The sequence below is a fragment of the Acinonyx jubatus genome, chromosome B4, assembly GCF_027475565.1.
Source record: "Acinonyx jubatus isolate Ajub_Pintada_27869175 chromosome B4, VMU_Ajub_asm_v1.0, whole genome shotgun sequence".
NCBI lineage: Eukaryota > Metazoa > Chordata > Mammalia > Carnivora > Felidae > Acinonyx > Acinonyx jubatus.
In genome coordinates, this window is record NC_069387.1 from 71109780 (window position 1) to 71127796 (window position 18017).

Here is an 18017-nt window from a genome sequence, read left to right on the forward strand (position 1 = left end):
ATATCACAAGGCTTTTAAAAAGGCATCTGTCAGAGTTCTTGTCGTGATGGCAGTACTGCATAGTGTTGACATTTTTTAAGGACTGCGCTCGGAGATGACAGCAGCTCCTCAAATTCAAGAGCACTTCTCTGGCCGATAACATCGTTCATGAAATGAAAATTTTAAAATGTGGCTGCTTCAGACCCTTAATGATTCCATAAATGCAGGGATGTTCTATCGAAGCTCTTTAAATAAATTCTGTCATTGAAATAAATTAAATACAATATTATAGTGCACGGTTGCCTTGTTACATTCACGATCATTTTATCTGAATCTCTAAGACCAAGAAAGCCAAGAGTGAGGTTGATCATTGCTACCGTGTAGTACGTGTTCTTGTGGATGAAGACATTATTGAAATGTACTGTATATGATAATAAACTAGGACACAAAAGAGCCACTTGATACACGTGTGTAAATAGAGAACAGCGAGCTGAGTGGAGAAGGTTCTGAGCTTCCTGGCTAAGAGACCCAACATGGCAGCCCGGCCTGACAGTCCACGTGTTTTAAATTTCAACCCAGAAAAATTAGTGATTATAACATGACATGAACTTTGGGGACACTTGCAAATAGCTGTCATGAATATTAATCAGGGATGCCAGAGTTCAATGGTATTCAGTTGGTATCTGCCCATGCCCAGTTCTTTTCCACAAAAGCTTCTTTTAGGTGCAGTGATCCCAAATCCAGGCTAAGGAATGGCCTCCTTGTAGTATTTGGAAGGGAAGTGAATGGCGGTCAGGACCCATGTGAAGGCTTAGCTGGTACAGGAGGAAGGAAAATGAGTCAGATTGGAAGAGTGACTGAATTTATGTAGACGCAGGAATCTTTGTTTCTTTGAATAAGCTAAGTGTGTAACATGTCAAAGTTCTTTGTGTTTTATATTCTACGTGTTGTCACAGAATAACTGCTGAATTGGGGGGGGCGGGTACGAAGATGCTGGGGTTTTAGAATTGACCTTGGCACTAACTAGTTAAGGCCCTGGTTCCCCCGGGCATCTAAGGAGGGTGCTGGATTATCAGGTGTTCCTGCACTGTGGCAATTTGGGCATTTGAATAGCCCAATTTTTAACTGTTTAGGAGTGGCACATTTATAGGACATAAAGCCTCTCTGGGTCTCCCACCAGGTACCTGAGGTGTTCTCCAGGATTGTAACAACCGAGCATTCCTTCCCACCCACATTTTCAAATGGCCCTAAGTGATTAATAATACCATTGGTTGAAAAACACTAAAAATTAGATGATCTTCCAGTAAGTGAGTGCCCCTTATTCAAATAAACAAATGCCTGTGAAGTCTGAGTGCCACATTGACTAAACAGATTTGTGAACACATAGTGATTGTATGTTCCCTTCTTTGCTTCTGCTTCATAGTGCAACTTCAGCCATAAGTCAGAAGATCTCAGCTGCCCGAACGAACGGTACCTTCTGTACAGGGAGTGGGCTCATCCTCGAAGTATATACAAAAAGCAGCCCTTGGATCTTATCAGGTGAGGTGTTGTAGAGAGCATGCCAGTGGGAGGACTCAGGATTGCTCTAATGGCATCTAAGGATGACAGTATACAAAGAGTATGGCCAACCAGGGAAGCTCACCCGCTGAGCTTCATTGCCTAGGGTTTTTACTGAAGCTTCACTATGTAGGCATGACTCATTGAATCACTGCCCATGTGGCTCAGTCTCCAGCCCCTTCCTCTTCCAATATGCTATGGCTCAAAGCCCCAACTCTCTAATCACATGGTTGGTCTTCCTGGCATGGCCAGCCCACATCCTGAGTAATCCCATTAGCACAAACTAGGGGCTCTCCATGAATCACCTCATTGGCATAAACTGTTAGGTGTAATCCCAAGGGTTCATCATGAATAACAAAGATATTCCTATCTTGGGAAAATCCAAGGTTTTTTTTGTTTTGTTTTGTTTTGTTTTGTTTTTTAACATTTATTCATCTTTGAGAGACAGAGAGAGAGAATGAGTGAGAAAGGGGCAGAGAGAGGGAGACACAGAATCTGAAGCAGGCTCCAGGCTCCGAGCTGTCAGCACAGTGCCTGATGCGGGGCTCGAACTCATGAACTGTGAGATGAAGCTAAAGTCAGACGCTCAACTGACTGAGCCACCCAGGCGGTCCAGGAAAATCCAAGGTTTTAGAGGTTACGTCTCAGGAATTGGGAATGAAGACCCACCATATTCTTCATTACACAGGAGTAGATGTTAGATTTAGCTTAAATTGTATGGTGAGGTATACAAGTTTTCATGGCTTTCCTGTATCTGCCATTAGATACTATTTTACTATATCTAAAAAGGTGTAATGACTAGCTCAGCGCTTGTTTTTCTCAAAGCACTAATGTCAGCTGCTCTCTAGAAGTTTTTGATGTTCGGATAAGGCTGCTGGAGATAGACCAAAAATAACCAATAAATAAAAATAAGGAAGTAAACAAAACTTCTGATTGCAATGAAGAAAATAACAGTGATGAGATGAGGTGAAGGGAAGGGGGTGAAAAAAGTTCTGTTTGAGCAGGTGACACGAACGGACACATGGATAGTGAAAAGGATCCAGAGTTTTGTGGATTTAGAAGAAGTCATTCCAGGAGTAGGGGCAGCTTGTGCAGTGGCCCAAGCCACAGGGACATCGGCAAGTTTGAGGAGATATTGCAGACCTGTGCTACTTGAGAAAAGACAATCATGAGACACAGGTTAGAAGGGTGTAGCAGGAGTGTGGAAAAGCATTTAGACATTAAGTACAATGAGAAGCAGTTGTGATATTTTAGATATTCAGATAATTTTACCTGATTCACATTTTGCAAAGATGGTGTGGAGAATGGATGACGGGGGCCACAGGAAGCAGGGAGCCCAGGGGGTAAGCTGTGAGGGTGGCTAGAGGAGAGCTTTTGGGAGCACAGTTGGAATGTGTTAGAGGGGGAGAGTTGACAGGTCTTGGTTATGGGTCAGATGTAGAGCGAGGAGAGGAGAGTCTTGTTTCCCCCAGGTTGGCCTAGGGCCCAGGGCCTATTCTTTCTACCATACCTCAGTACCCACCTACTTGGGAAAACCACTTGACCTTAAAAGTGAGAGTTTCAAACACTGAATAGTTTTTGTTTTGCTTTGTTTTACATTTTATTATGGGAAATTTCAAACATCTACAAAAGGAGAGAGAATAATACAGCAAAACTGCATATGCCTCCCCAGCTCTAAAATTGTGAACCCATAGCTAGTCTTGTTTCATTTTTATCTCTGCCTCCTTCCCATCCCTTTCCGTTGAAGCATGTTGAAGAAAATCCCAAATATTATTATATTTCATTAGTATCTATTTCTAAATGGCAGGGTCTCTTTTAAATGCAACCTGAATATTTAAAGTCATCAAATAATCAGTGTTCAGATTTTCCTGATTGTCACGAAAACTATTTTTTTAAAGTTTTTTTTTTTTTTTTAGTTTAAATCAGAGATCCAAACAAGGTCCAAATGTTGCAATTAATGTATCTCTCAATTGTCTTCTAATCTATGAGTTTCCCCTATTTCTTTCTTATTTTCTTATACTTGAGGAGGTTCTCCATTCTCTATATTGCTGATTTCATTCTCCCTTGTGGTGTCGTTGGATTTGTTCCTGTGTTCTGTGCATTTGCTTTCGCTAAGTAATTTGAGCCTCATTTAAAAGTTTGATCTGGGGGCGCCTGGGTGGCTTAGTCGGTTAAGCCAGTTAAGACAGCTAAGTCGGTTAAGACAGTCTCTCTCTGTCTCAAAAATAAATAAACATTAAAAATAAATGAATAAAAAGAAATAAATAAAAATTTGATCAGATTGCGGTTTACTTGGTACAAGAATACTTGGTGTGGGAGTTTCATACTTATGCCAGAAGGTATATAAGATCCTGTTTCCTTTTGTGTGTGATGATAGCAGCTGTTAATGATCATTGCTTAGATTCATTTCATAAAGGATTTTATTTTGTTATTTCATTTGGTCATACTCGAACTTCTTCATTTTTTAACTGGATTACAATTATGAAGATGCACTTTGTTCTCAACTCTGGGTATCCTATAGAATAAAAATTTAAAAGAAGATGATTGTACATGTGTAAACATTCGAAGCTGACATTCATGTGAGATTAGTTTGCTTTTTTTTGTTGTTTAATGTTTATTTATTTTTAGAGCGAGAGCATTCACAGAAGCAGGGGAGGGACAGAGAGAAAGAGAGAGAGAATCTCAAGCAGGCTGCACGCCGTCAGTGCAAAGCCCAGCCTGGGGCTCAATCCCACAAGCAATGAGATCATGCCCTGAGCTGAAATGGAGAATCAATGCTTAACTGACCTAAGCCACCCAGGTGCCCCAGATTAATTTTCTTTTACGTTAAACCTGTAGCATCGGCAGGGTGATGGGTTTGATGGGTTCTTAATCATTCTTTATGGGGTTGTTGTTTTTGTTTTTCTGGTAAAAGAACAATTTCCCCACTATTTTAAGTATATTTTGCTAAGAAAAATACATTTTTTAACTATTCTGTGGCCCTGGTCCACATGCTCCGTTCATTGCTTCTCCCTAATAACCCCTGGAGCATTCAGGCTGTTAAACCTTCATCTATGGTCTCCAGGGATTACCAGAAGGGAAACGAGTTCTTTCCCAAAAAGCAAACCAAACAAAGCAAAAAAAGCAACCTGGAGGAAACAAGATTTAAAAACAAGAAATTTTTTTAATGTTTTGTTTATTTTTGAGACAGAGAGAGAAAGAGCATGAGCAGGGGAGGGGCAGAGAGAGAGGGAGACACAGAATCCGAAGCAGGCTCCAGGCTCTGAGCTGTCAGCACAGAGCCCAACACGGGGCTCGAACTCACGAACCGTGAGATCATGACCTGAGCCGAAGTCAGATGCTTAACTGACTTGAGCCACCCAGGCGCCCCTGGAGGAAACAAGATTTTGCACAGGAAAAAAAAAAAAAAAATTTCCCTCCAAACTGCAATTTTTACCCTCAGAGTGAGAAAAGAAGTTGTGATATTCGTAATGCAAAGACAGGAGTTGTATAGGAAAGGGTCATTCCAAAGGTAAAATGTAACTCTTGAAATTAAAAATGTGATAGGTCGGAAAAACCCCAATTGCAGTGTTAGAAAATGAAGTTGAAGAAATTGTACAGAATATAAAGCAAACATATAAATAAATAGAAAATAAAGGGGTAGGTGCAAAATTAAAAGATCAGGACATGCAGTGAATAAATAATAGCAGTAGGAACAAGAACAGAGATAATGTAGGGAGGAAATCAGGTGTCTGAAGAACTGTATTAAAGAACTATAGAGAGCATGATGGGGTCACTCATGTTAAGCAATGATGTCGGGAATCAGGAAGACAGCCAAAGGTGATGAGCTGAGGATAGACAGCACCAGGACATGCTGGTGGTACCAAGAATCAATAATTAGCAAAGCCAAGAGATGATGGAAGAACCAAGAACTGATGATCACTAGAACCGCAAGAGGCCTGGAAAGGCTAAAAAGACTGATTATACTCCTTTAAAAAGGGAAAACTTCTGCAGCGAACTGTCAGATTCTCCAGATTTGGACTCTTCCTTGCCTGACCACATTTGAAAGGCAATGGGCCCATTGGTCTCTGAACGTAACAAAGACCCTCCTCGGCTTGCATATAAGAAGTAGGAAGTGACTCGGAGGGGCTGGGTCCACATCTCAACTGTGCGCTCATGGACTGACTGCATTTGGTTCATTAATTTCTCACCCTCATTGTATCTTGTTTGTTGTGTGATTTTGTATCGTATCTTGTCACATGTGGCATGTATGGAGCCAAATTAAATGCATAGTGAAATGTCATTGAGTTTGGAGTCCTGAACCTGTTGCAGTTGTGCAAATCCTGCTTTATAATGAATAAAGCTAACAGTAGGGAAAGACACAACTCATGTGTATGTGGCTTTATAGCACGCTCAGAACAAGAAGTAAATGTGATGAGTCTCCAGGTGGAAGGATCCTACTGAGTACTGAGCCCAGAGGATAAAAATAGAGCCAGCCAGTCACCACACCATAACATCTCAGGACACTGACGACAAAGAGAAGATCCTGAGAACCTTCAGAAAGAGAAACAGGCTTCATTTGAAAGAGCAGGACTCAAAATAACACTGAACTTCTCAATGACAACACTGCAGGTAGAAGAAAAGAGAGCAGTAATTTCAAATTTCCAAGGGAGTTGATTTTTCACTTTACAGTTCCATGTATGGTCAAGCTGTTAATTAAGTGCAATGAATTTTCACAATTTAAATGTGCAAGGTAATGCTCCACCAAGAAAGAGAAAAACATGGCTTTAGTAAACAGATTCCCAGCATGAGAGAGGAACAGAGAGATCCCAGGTGACAGCTCTGTGGCAGGGCTAGAGAATCATTAATCCAGATTGGAGAGGATCTGATGGGATTTATTCAAGGAGGTGAAACTGATCAACTACCTCATATGTTTGAACGTGCTGAGAAAGTTACACCTTAGGTCAAAGTCTAGGGCTGAATTGTTGGTAAGTACACAGAAAATTAAGCAATGAACCGCCATGACAATTACTAGAACAATTTGGCCCTTACTGAATATATATTTATAACTCTGATTAAAAATCAAAGCTCAGTTTTTAGAAATTGGTGTTAAGAATTGGGATGTTTTTGGCAGAGAGAGATAATGATCAGAGTATCACATTTGAAGGGATCCTTATTATACCCAGCCTTTCAGCAAGAACTTGGAGGCAGGTTTCTGTTTGAGATTAAAAAGTTCTTTCTGATCTTCTTTCCTGCAATATAATGTGGATGCCTTTAGAAATAATGAACTCCCTGTCACGGTAAGTATCCAAGCAGGGACTGCCTTACTAGCTCTGTATGAGGCAGAATATTTTTACTACCAAGGGACCAGTAACTTCTAAGATTCTTTCCACTTTTAAATGTGGCATTTCCAGTGTGAATGGTTGATAAGAGCATATTTCAGAAAGCCTAACAGCCAAGATGTTGCAAACCCATTGCCAAGCTTTTCTTTCTCAGGCACTACCCTGAGCCTGTCATTTGCCTGCAGTCTCTGAGCCAGACGGCAAAGCCCCAGTCACATGAAAATGGAACACTTTGTTCACCCTGACTCCTGATTCCATGTCTGTGTCAGCCCTTCCTTATCCCCAGGGATGTGGCCTACACTCAGGCAGGCTACAACCTATGGAGCTAGTTTCACAGTTTTCCTGTGACCACGGGTTCAGCCCAGAGATGTTCCTGTGTGAAATCCCCTAAGACTTCAGGTTATTCTCAGAGCTTAGTCCCTACCAGGCTAAGTCCAAGGACCTCAGCCCAGCTCCATACTGAACCGGAAGTCTCACATAGGCCTCTCAGTAAGCTAAGAGCTTAAGTAAATCTACAGCTTGTATGGACCAGTAATGAGCCAAGAGAGAATCCGCAAGAGTCACCAAAACAATCACCTCACTGTGCTCTCCTCACCCCTGTGCACTTTCTTTATGCCTAACTGAAGCTGTCTCCCTCTCAGGAACAATGTGGCAGGCACTACTTCATGCCCTGCATCCTTTCTTCCAGTTGTGCCTCCCTGGCCTCTTTTCATTGACCAGTTTTTAAAACCTAGAAAAAATGGAAGTGCTAGATGTAAGGAGTCCAGGGCAGGGGATTCCTCAGTCATTATTAGCGACTGATCAGTCACTTTCTTGTTATAATTTGTGATTTACATTACATTTGTTCCAAGGAGATTCCCTAGATAAGCAAAAGCCGGTAACTGGGAGCAGATCGTTCATGTTTACTTGTTTCATGCATGTTAAAAATAATCTTTTGGAAAACGTGTCAAATGTGATAGTCTTTACAAAGAACGACGGTAACGTTCTCTATTTGCTCACCATTTAGCACTTTTTCCTTCCTTTGCCCTATTCTCATTAACTTGGCTTCACCAATCTGACCAGTGATCAGTACTTCTATGATATGTAAAATACTTGTTTCCTAGTGGAATTTGGGGTCTCTATGAAAATGAATATTTTTTTAAGCATGACTCAAGTAAGAAGTTTGAGCTTAAAGCCTCCTGTATTTAAAATCAGACATTAATATTAGAATGAACCTGCAGAGGGGTTCCGTGTGACTTCTAAAGCCAATTTCTGTCTTCAGGAAATATTATGGAGAAAAGATTGGAATCTACTTTGCGTGGCTGGGATATTACACTCAGATGCTCCTCCTGGCAGCGGTAGTGGGAGTGGCTTGCTTTCTCTATGGATATGTTAATCAGAACAACTGTACATGGAGGTAAGTCGTGTTTATTCCTTGTTACCACGCCGAAAAGTTGATTGGACATAAAATTAGTTTCAGGGTCTTAGACTATTTTTGGTAAAAGAAAACTCCTCACAGAGCACTTACTGCCTTGGATGATCTATCCCTTTTGTCCTGAGCATAATAACTAAGTGAAGTGGAAATTTTTTTTTTTTTTTTTTTAAAGATAATGCAGCCCAGTTTCTGACAGGAATATTACCCTTAGGAAACATTCCAATTTTTTAAGACAATACTTTGTTTGAAAAAGAGAGGCGGTCTGGAAGGAGAATTGTCCTTGAACTTCTGGCCCCCAGAGGAATGCTTCACTCAGCCCTACAGATTGTGAGCCAAGAGCAGCTTTGATTTCTTCAGGGTTTCAATAGCAAAACTTGATAAAATTGGTGTTTTTGTGCTTTTTTAGAAATAGCTTTTTAATATATATTAGGAAATAGATGTTTAAAAATTCAAGTAAACAGTACTTTTGTTTCTGTTTTACTTTTTGAAAATGAGCCCTTACAGTGTTGTGGAAAAAAAATAAGTGATAAACAATTAGTTTATGCTTGGTGTTAGAATTAAAATACCAGCTGCACTGTTTAAAGGGAAATGGATGCCAGAACACTGAGTATCACCATTACTATTTTGAATTGTGTCATTATTCCTCTGCTTTTGGTAGTCTCAACCTTTAGAAGGGATGCAGCACTGAACCAGGCATTTTCTTGTGTTCACCTGGCCTCTCTCCAGCTCTGACAGCCAGATCAAAATTTCTGGGCACCAGCAATGAGCTAGCTGATGACCAGATTTTTCTAGCCCCAAGCATATCAGCCTGGCTCCCGAGGCAGGAAGCTTACATGGCAGCTCTTATGTATAGGCATAATTATCCATTCTATTTAACAGCGAATTCTGAGCGTTTTGTACCTATTATGGCTTCTTAGCTAGAAAGCTGCAGATGGTCTTTGAAGTACTCTTATCTCTTCAGTGAAAATAAGAGTTCAGGGCCAAAGGCTGAATTTTGATACCTTGTGCCTAAATTTGTCTTTGACTTCTCCATTGTTTTGGTTTGTTCCAACCAAAAAAAAAAAAAAAAAAAAAAAAAAGCCATCTCAAAAATATACTTTCAAAGTGCAAGAGTAGCATTTTTACAAGGTTCTTGCATTGTGGCTGTTCTCATTACAATTCATTTTATAAAATCACCCTGACAGTCACACCATGTGTTTCTTACAGTTTCACACAGTTGAACTTACAGAAATCCAGGGGAGGGTCTTGGGGATAACTCCCTGTGCTCAGAATTATTGGGGCTTTAATTACTTACATGAAATATTTTTAAAGTATTTTAAGTATACGCATTTAAATATTTTCAGTTAAGTTTATTGCATGCTGAGTAGATTCCCAGGAATAGAAAATGTATTGAAGGTATAAGGAATAATGATCTCTCACCAGTTTAAGAAAAAGAATGTTACCGTTACCCAAGCAAAGTGCTTCCTTTGACTGCAGTCCCTCCCTTTGCACTTTGCAAATAAGAACTACCCTAAATTTTGATTTTTAGTATTCCTTTACATAGACTGTATATTCTTTATCACATATATTTGTCTCCCTACCAAATATATTTCTGTGTGCTTTTGAAAATATGTATGCGTAAGTGGAGGACACTATAGGTATTTCCTCTTGTATAAAAGGTCTGTTTGAACTTTATGTCCCCTTTAAACATAACAGCTTTATTGCAATAGAATTCACATACCGTAAAGTGTACCCTTTCAAAGTGTACAGTGGTGTTAAATACATTCACAGAGTTGTGCACCTATCCCCACTATCTAATTGTGCAACATTCTCATCACACCCAAAGGAAATCAGTACCCATTAACAGTCACTCCCTAACCCCCTTTCTCTCAGCCCTTGGCAACCACTAATCTATTCTCTGTGTCTGTGGACGTGCTTATTCTGGACATTTCATCTACGTGGAGCCATACAGTAGGTAGCCTTTTGTGACTGTCTTCTTTCATTTAGCGTACGCTTTTTAAGGTTTATTCATGTTGTAGCTTCGATCAGTGCTTCATTCCACTTTGTGGTCAAATATGCCATTGTGTGGATCATACCATATTGTTTACCCATTCACCCATGTCAGTTTAGGCTGTTTCCACTTTTTGGCTATTATTACTAATTCTGGTGTGGACATTCATGTACAAGTTGTTGTCAAAGAATATGTTCTCATTTCCTTTGAGAATACATTTTTAAAGAAATGGAATTGCTGCAACAATGCACAGGAACTCTATGTTTAACATTTTGAGGAGCTGCCAAAATATTTTTCGAGGTGACTGCACCATTGTACATGTGTAATAGCAGTTTATGAGGATTCCAATTTCTCCACGTCCTCACCAACACTTGTTTCTGCTGGGTTTCAAAAATGCATATGTATTAGTCATCCTGGTGGGTAGAACATGGTTTGGTCAGTATGGGTTTGTTTGTGTCTCCCTAATGCCTTCTGATGTTGAGCATCTTTTCATGTGCGTATCTGCCACTTGTATATCTTTGGAGAAACGTCTCTTCCTCCTCTGCTTCTCTTAGTTGTGTTGTCTTTTTATTGTCTGTTTTTAACTGTTCCTTATCCTGGATAAAAATCCCTTATCAAATACGTTGCAAATGTTTTCTCCCATTCTGTGGATCGCCTTTTTCACTTGCTTGGTGGTGTCCTTCGAAGCACAACCATTTTTAATTTCAATGAGTTTAGTTTACCTAGTATTTTGTTCCCTTACTGTTTGTGCTTTTGGTGTCATATCTTAGAAAGCTTTTGTAATCCAAATTCATGAGGATTTTGTGTTTATCATCTATAAGTTTTATAGATTTAGGTCTAGGATTCATTTTTTCTGGGTGTATATCCAGGTGTCCCAGCACCATTTTTAAAAAGACTCTTCTTTTCCTATTGGATTGTCTTGGCTCCATTGTCAAAAAACCAATTGGCTATAAGTGTAAGAGTTTATGGACACTCAGTTCTTTTCCATTGATCTTTATGTCTGTGTGATCTGTATTTTTGCAAATACACACGAGATCGATTACTGTAGCTTTGTTAGTAAGTTTTGAAATTGAAAACTTTTTTTTTCTTTTTCAAGATTGTTTTGGCCATTCTGGATCCCTTACATTCCATGTTCATTTTAGGATCAGCTTGTCCATTTTTTTAAAAAAGCAAGAATTGGGGCGCCTGGGTGGCTCAGTCGGTTGAGCATCTGACTTCGGCCCAGGTCATGATCTCGCGGTCCGTGAGTTCGAGCCCCGCGTCGGGCTCTGTGCTGACAGCTCAGAGCCTGGAGCCTGTTTCAGATTCTGTGTCTCCCTCTCTCTCTGGCCCTCCCCCCGTTCATGCTCTGTCTCTCTCTGTCTCAAAAATAAACGTTAAAAAAAAAAAAAAAAGGAGAATAGCCAACATTTATTTAAAAAAAAAAAACAAGAATTGCATTAAATTATTTTTAATTCTATTAACAAACTGTTTTGTATTTTTCAGTGTATAAGTTTCACACTTCATTTCTCAGATTTATTCTAAATATTTTATTCTTTTTTGATGCTATTACAAATGAAATTGTTTCCTTAATTTTTGGATTACTCATTGCTAGTGTATAGAAATATAATTGGTTTTTGTATATTGATTTTGTGTCCTGTAACCTCGATGGGCTGGCTTATTAATTTTAATAGTTCTTTGGTACATTTCTTAGAATTTTGATACACACTATATGTCATCTGGAATTGAAATAGTTTAACTTATTTCTTTCTAGTCTGGAGGCTTTTAGTTTATTTTCCTTGTGTAGTTGCCATGATTAGATTCGCCAGTACAATGTTCATCTTAAAAGGAAAGCATTCAGTCTTTCACAGTAAGGATGACACTTGCTGTGGGTTTTTCATGAATGTTCTTCATCTAGTTGAGGATGCCTCGTTTTTCTTGTTATTCTGTTAAAACGGTGTATTAAGTGAGTTGATTTTCATGTGTTGAACTATCCTTGTATTTTGGGATACATCTCACTTGATCACAATCCTTTTTATATGTTACTGGCTTTGATTTGCTAGTATTTTTTTGAGGATTTTTGCATTTTTATTCATAGGAGATAATAGTCTATAGTTTTCCTGGGATGTCTTGGTGTGGCTTTGACATCAGTGTAATTTTGGTCTCACAAAATGAATTGGGAAGTGTTCCCACCTCTTTATTTTTAGAAGGGTTTGTGAAGCATTGGTGTCAGTTTTCTATAAATTGTTGATAGAATTAGTGAAGCCGTGTGGGGCTAGGCATTTCTTCACTGGAAGTTTTTGTTGTTGTTCTTTTAAACTACTAATTTAATCTCTTTCTCTTGATCCATTCAGACTTTCTGTTTCTTTTTTTCTTCTCGAGTCAGCTTCAATTATTTATGTCTTCCTAGGAATTTATTCTGTTTCATCTAGATTAATTTGTTAGCATATAATCACTCATAGTATTCCCTTATAATCTTTTTTACTTTTTTAAGGTCAATATTAATGTCTCTCCTTTCACTTTCACTTCTGAATTTGAACTTTTTTCTTTTTCTTGATTAGTCTAGCTAAAGATTTGTCAGTTTTGTTGATCTTTTCAAAGAACCAACTTTTGTTGATTTTTCTATTTTTCTATTCTCTTTTTTTGCCTTTTGTTGGAATGTTCAATTCATTTAAATTTAATCTTTAATAAAATTGGATTCACATCTATTTTGCTATTTTCTATTTGTCTCACATCTTTTCTTCCCTATTTCTTTATCACTATCTTTTTTTGTGTAAAATAGATATTTTCTAGTATACCATTTTAATTCCTATTTGTTGTTTCTTTTACTCTTTTGTTGTGATTGTTATTTTCTTAAGTGGTTGACCTGAAGATTATAATTAATATCTTGTTGTAAAGCAATTTCATTCACTTTTAATGCCAGTTTATTTTCAGTAGTATGCAGAAACTTTGCTTTGGTATGGGTCCTTTCCCTCCTCACTCTTTTGCGCTATTATTCTCATAAAAATTACATCTTTTATGCATTATAAGCCCATCAACATAGTTTTATAATTAATGTTTCATGCAACTGTCTTTTACATCAGATAGGAGAAAATGATTACATGCAAAAATATATTTATACTGTGTTATTTGCCTGTGTAGTTACCTCTGTCAGTGTTCTTTATTTCTCAGGTGAGTTTGAGTTACTGTCTAGTAATTTTTATTTGAGCCTGAAGGACTTTCCTGAGTAGTTCTTGTGGAGCACATTAGCTTGCAACATGTTCTTTCAGGTTTTGTTTATTGAGGAATGTCTTAATTTCTCCTTCATTTTTTGAAGAATAGTTTTGCTAGATATAGAATACTTTGTGGACAGTCTTTCAGCACTTTGAGTATAACACCCCACTGCCTTCTAGTCTTTATGGTTTCCGATAAGAAGTCAACTGTTTATCTTACTCAGGACCCCTTTGTACATGCAGAATCACTTTTCTCTTTCTGCTGTCAAAATTCTCTTTGTTCTCCTCTTTGGACACCTTGAGTCTGATGTGCGTATGTTTGGATATCTTTGAGTTTATCCTACTTGGAGTTTGCTGAGTTTCCTGGATATACAAATTAACGTTTTCATCAAATTTGGGAAACTTTCGGTTGTTATTTCTTCAGATATTCTTTCTAACTCCTTTCTTTCCTTCCCTTCCCTTCCCTTCCCTTCCCTTCTGGGACTCCCATTATGTATATATTGGTATTGTTGATGGTGTCCTGTCTCTGAGTCTGGGTTCATTTTTCTTCATTCCTTTTTCTTTCTGTTACTCAGACTGAATAATCTGAGTAGACCTATTTTGAATTAGCTGGTTTTTTTCCTACCAGTCATCTGCAGAGGAACCTCTCCAGTGAACTTTTCATTTTAATTATACTTTTGTATCTCTAGAATTTCTACTTGGTTCTTTTTAACAACTTTATTGATATTCTCTGCATGGTACAATGTTCACATAGTTAATTCTTTAGCAGAGTTCCTATCAGTTCTTTGAACATACATTTAATTGCTTATTTTAAGTTTTTTGTCCAATAAGTCCAACTTCTGGATTTCCTCAAGGACAGTTTCTATTGACTCCTTTTTGCCCCCGTGTTATGACCAAAATTTTCTGTTTCTTTGTGTATCTCGTCATTTTCTGTGGAAAACCGGGCATTTTAAATTTTATGATGTGGCAGATCTAGAAATCCTATTTTCCCCTCTCTTCACAGTTGTTGCTTCTATTGTCATCACTGCCACTGTTGCTGTTCACTTAAGTTACTTTCCTGGACAAATTCTGTAAAGTCTTCATTCTTTGTTGTGTATGGCCATGAAGTCTGTATTCAATAAGCTTAGTTGGCAGCTAAGGGATAGTGATTCCTTTAAATGCTGGGAACCAGTCATTTGAGCCTTTGCCAGGTGACTCTGTGTATGTCTGTGGGGAATGCCCCCAGCACTTTATTGGGCCTTTTGCACTTCTTCCTCAGCCTTTATTTCCTGCTTATGCAGAACCTCAAAGCCAACCAGAGAGGAGGGATTAAGGTTTCTCAGGTCTTTCCTGGCCACCTGCACAGTCCTACCTGTGCACATGGCCTTCTACAATCCTAGGAATTTGTTAGAACTTTTTGAAATTTCCCATGGATACCTCATTTCCCAATTTTTCCTTTTAGGTTTTTTGGTGGGCACCTTGCTAGCCCTTACTGGTGTTGCTGTCTTGGGCAGCTGTAATGTTAAATAATTTCTGCTAATGCTTTCAACAGACCCTCTGGGGATAGGATTGCTGGCACAGGAGGAGCTCTGAGACACGTCAAAAATGACAAATCCTGAGAATGGAGTTTTTCCAGGGAGCTTCCAGACTCATCAAATAGTGACAGTTCTCTGGGGATGGGTTTTTGGTAGCTTCAGATCACTTCTGCCTCCTTCAGTGGCTGCTATGCTACCATGGTCATGGGGCTATTGTCTAATAACACCACCGTTAGGCCAAGGATATGGGGATGGGGATAGGTCAAGTAAAAAGGTGACTAAGCTCACTATTTTTATGGAGATTTAGCGGTTTCTACTCCTCAGATTTCTGTAAGCCCTTGTTTAATTTCCAGAGTTCTGCAGAGGTTACTTTTGACAAATTTTGCCAGTGTTCTCATTGTGCTTATGAAGGAGCAGGTTTTTTCCAAGATCTTTATTCAGATATCCTAGAAGTGTTTTCCCTGCCCATTTGTTTTTAACTGAGTTATTTGCAAGGCTACCAAATTCTGCAACTCCAGTCCCATTCACATAGGAGTCCATCTTAATGACTTCTCCTAAGGGGAGCAGTTTACAACCTGTTGTAAGCGTGTTAGTTTTTTTTCTTATTTGTAGGAATTACTTAAATACTCTAGTGAAGAGTCCTTTGTCATTTTTATGTGTTGCAAAACTTCTACTAGTTTGTGGCTGTTTTTTTCTTCTCATCCATTATCCATTAACGGTCTTTTAATGAAATTCTCACTTTTACACGACTTTGAACCTATCACGACTTTGAATATATCAGTATTTTCCTTTATGATTTATACTTTTTGGTTTCTCATTAGTGAAATTTCTTACCCCAGCTCCTTTTTTTTTTTTTTTTTTTTAAACAAGTTCCTACTGCTACATTCCTGTTTTCTACTTGGAGTTGATTTATATATGATAGGATTTAGGAGTTCAGTTTCACATTTTTCCATATAGATATTGGATTGCAGCAGCCCCATTTGTGGAAATGTCACTTCTCACCTTACTGGTTTGCTGGACCAGCCTTGCCCTAAGTCAGTTTCTGAATATGTAGAAGATTGTTTATGAATTCTATTTTTTTTTTCTTGCTCAGCTTTTCTTAACTTATGTCAGTAGCACTTTGTTCATTAGGAATGTCTTGACCGTTCTGAGCCTTTTGCCCTTCTATTGAATTTATGGCTCAAATGGGGGACGAATAACATCTTCAGATATTGAGTCTTCCAAATTATGAACATGATGATGTGTCCATTTATATAGATCCTTTTCACTCGTTCAGAACAGTTTTATCATTTTCCCCCTATAAATCTTATACATCTTGAATTTGATTTATTCCCAGGCTCTTTATTTTTTTAAGCTGTTTAAAGATGGTATTTAAAACGATTAAGTCCATGGGGCGCCTGGGTGGCGCAGTCGGTTGAGCGTCCGACCTCAGCCAGGTCACGATCTCGCGGTCCGGGAGTTCGAGCCCCGCGTCGGGCTCTGGGCTGATGGCTCAGAGCCTGGAGCCTGTTTCCGATTCTGTGTCTCCCTGTCTCTCTGCCCCTCCCCCGTTCATGCTCTGTCTCTCTCTGTCCCAAAAATAAATAAACGTTGGAAAAAAAAAAATATATATATATATATATATATATATATAAAAAACAAGTAAGTCCTTATTGTTGCAGATCTCTAGGGACATAATTCCTTTTACTGGCCCTATGTATATTTTGAATACCGATTCTGTGTACAGCATCTTATCTTTGGTTTTCTTGACTTACTGTGCTGGCAAGGCCCTAACTGAAAAGAAGTAGTGATAACGGGACACTTCATCCTGATCTAAAGGAAATACTTTTAGCATTTTACCATTAAGTATAATGGGTTTTTTTATAGGTTGTATGTAGCAGCCTTTATTAATGAAGTTCAATTCTTTTCCTAGTTTTATGAGAATTTAGTTTTCTTATCACAAATGGATGTTTGATTTTATGCTGCTAGAAAGGAAGTCATATTTATTAACATTTTTAAAATTTTTATTTTTCTCTTTTCTTTAGCAAAGAAGTTTGTCATCCTGATATTGGTGGCAAGATCATCATGTGTCCTCAGTGTGATAGGCTTTGTCCATTCTGGAAACTCAATATTACTTGCGAGTCCTCAAAGGTAATTTTTGTTATTCCAAACATTTGTAACTAATGAAAGATTTTTTTTCTTCTAATAATTTTAGCATGGTCTGGAATTATTTTATTTCTCTGTGAAATTCAGAAAGGTAATATTCAACTAAACCTCCAAACATTCTGAAAGGTAGATATGTAATGCATGTGTTTATTCCTCTTTTACAAATAGTAAATTGAGATTAAAAACCTTATCTAAAATCTTCAGGCAGGTCAGTGAGGAGCTGTGGCATTGAAACTGTTAGAGTATTTGAAGTAATCAAAGCAGAAACCTCAAACCCACCTTATCTCATGAGTACTGTTTCATAGGTTTACTTATTGTAAGTATCTTCCTTAGTTCAAATAAGTAGAAACCTGAAATTTGTACTAGTGTTTTCCCACTTTCAAAATGTACTGAAACTAGCTTGTTTTTTTGTTTTGTTTTGTTTTTTAAACCTGCTTATCAGATTTAGGCCTTATCTATGAATATGCATAAGAAAGGCTTTGTATATAAATGAGAACAGATATTCACTTTGTCCCAAAACATTCCCACAAAACGCAAATGGTTCCCTTAAGCATGCAGATGATCTTGAGCTATAGGACTTCTTAAAATCCAAGAGGCTTAGGACAAGTATTGAGACTGGAGGTAGCTTAAGGAAAGGCATGCCTGAAACTCTAGCTGGGAAGAAAGATGGTCATCTTGCTTTGGAGAATTTTCCTGACAACTTTGACCTACTGTTCTCCCATGTTGTGATCTTTTCTCTATCCCCTTGTTCCACCATGAAAGCTTAGGAATCTTTAAATGATGTTAAAATATTCTGACCTACTCCATCTAAGTCTTATTGTAACTAAATATGTTCCTATTATAATGTCACTTTAAATTTTATATTTTACAAAATTCTTGAACTTATATGATCACTTTTTTTATGTT

General features: G+C 38.2%; 1 protein-coding gene across 2 annotated transcripts in view; it reads left to right on the plus strand.

Annotated features, from left to right (window-relative positions):
- The window catches only part of ANO6 (anoctamin 6), a 194512-nt gene that overhangs the window by 128519 nt on the left and 47976 nt on the right, over window positions 1-18017 (plus strand). For both annotated transcript variants that reach the window (XM_027035950.2, XM_027035952.2), the window contains 3 exons: window positions 1403-1518; window positions 8119-8253; window positions 16991-17096. In XM_027035950.2, coding sequence (XP_026891751.1) covers window positions 1403-1518; window positions 8119-8253; window positions 16991-17096 — 357 coding nt within the window. The remainder of the gene's footprint in view (window positions 1-1402; window positions 1519-8118; window positions 8254-16990; window positions 17097-18017) is intronic.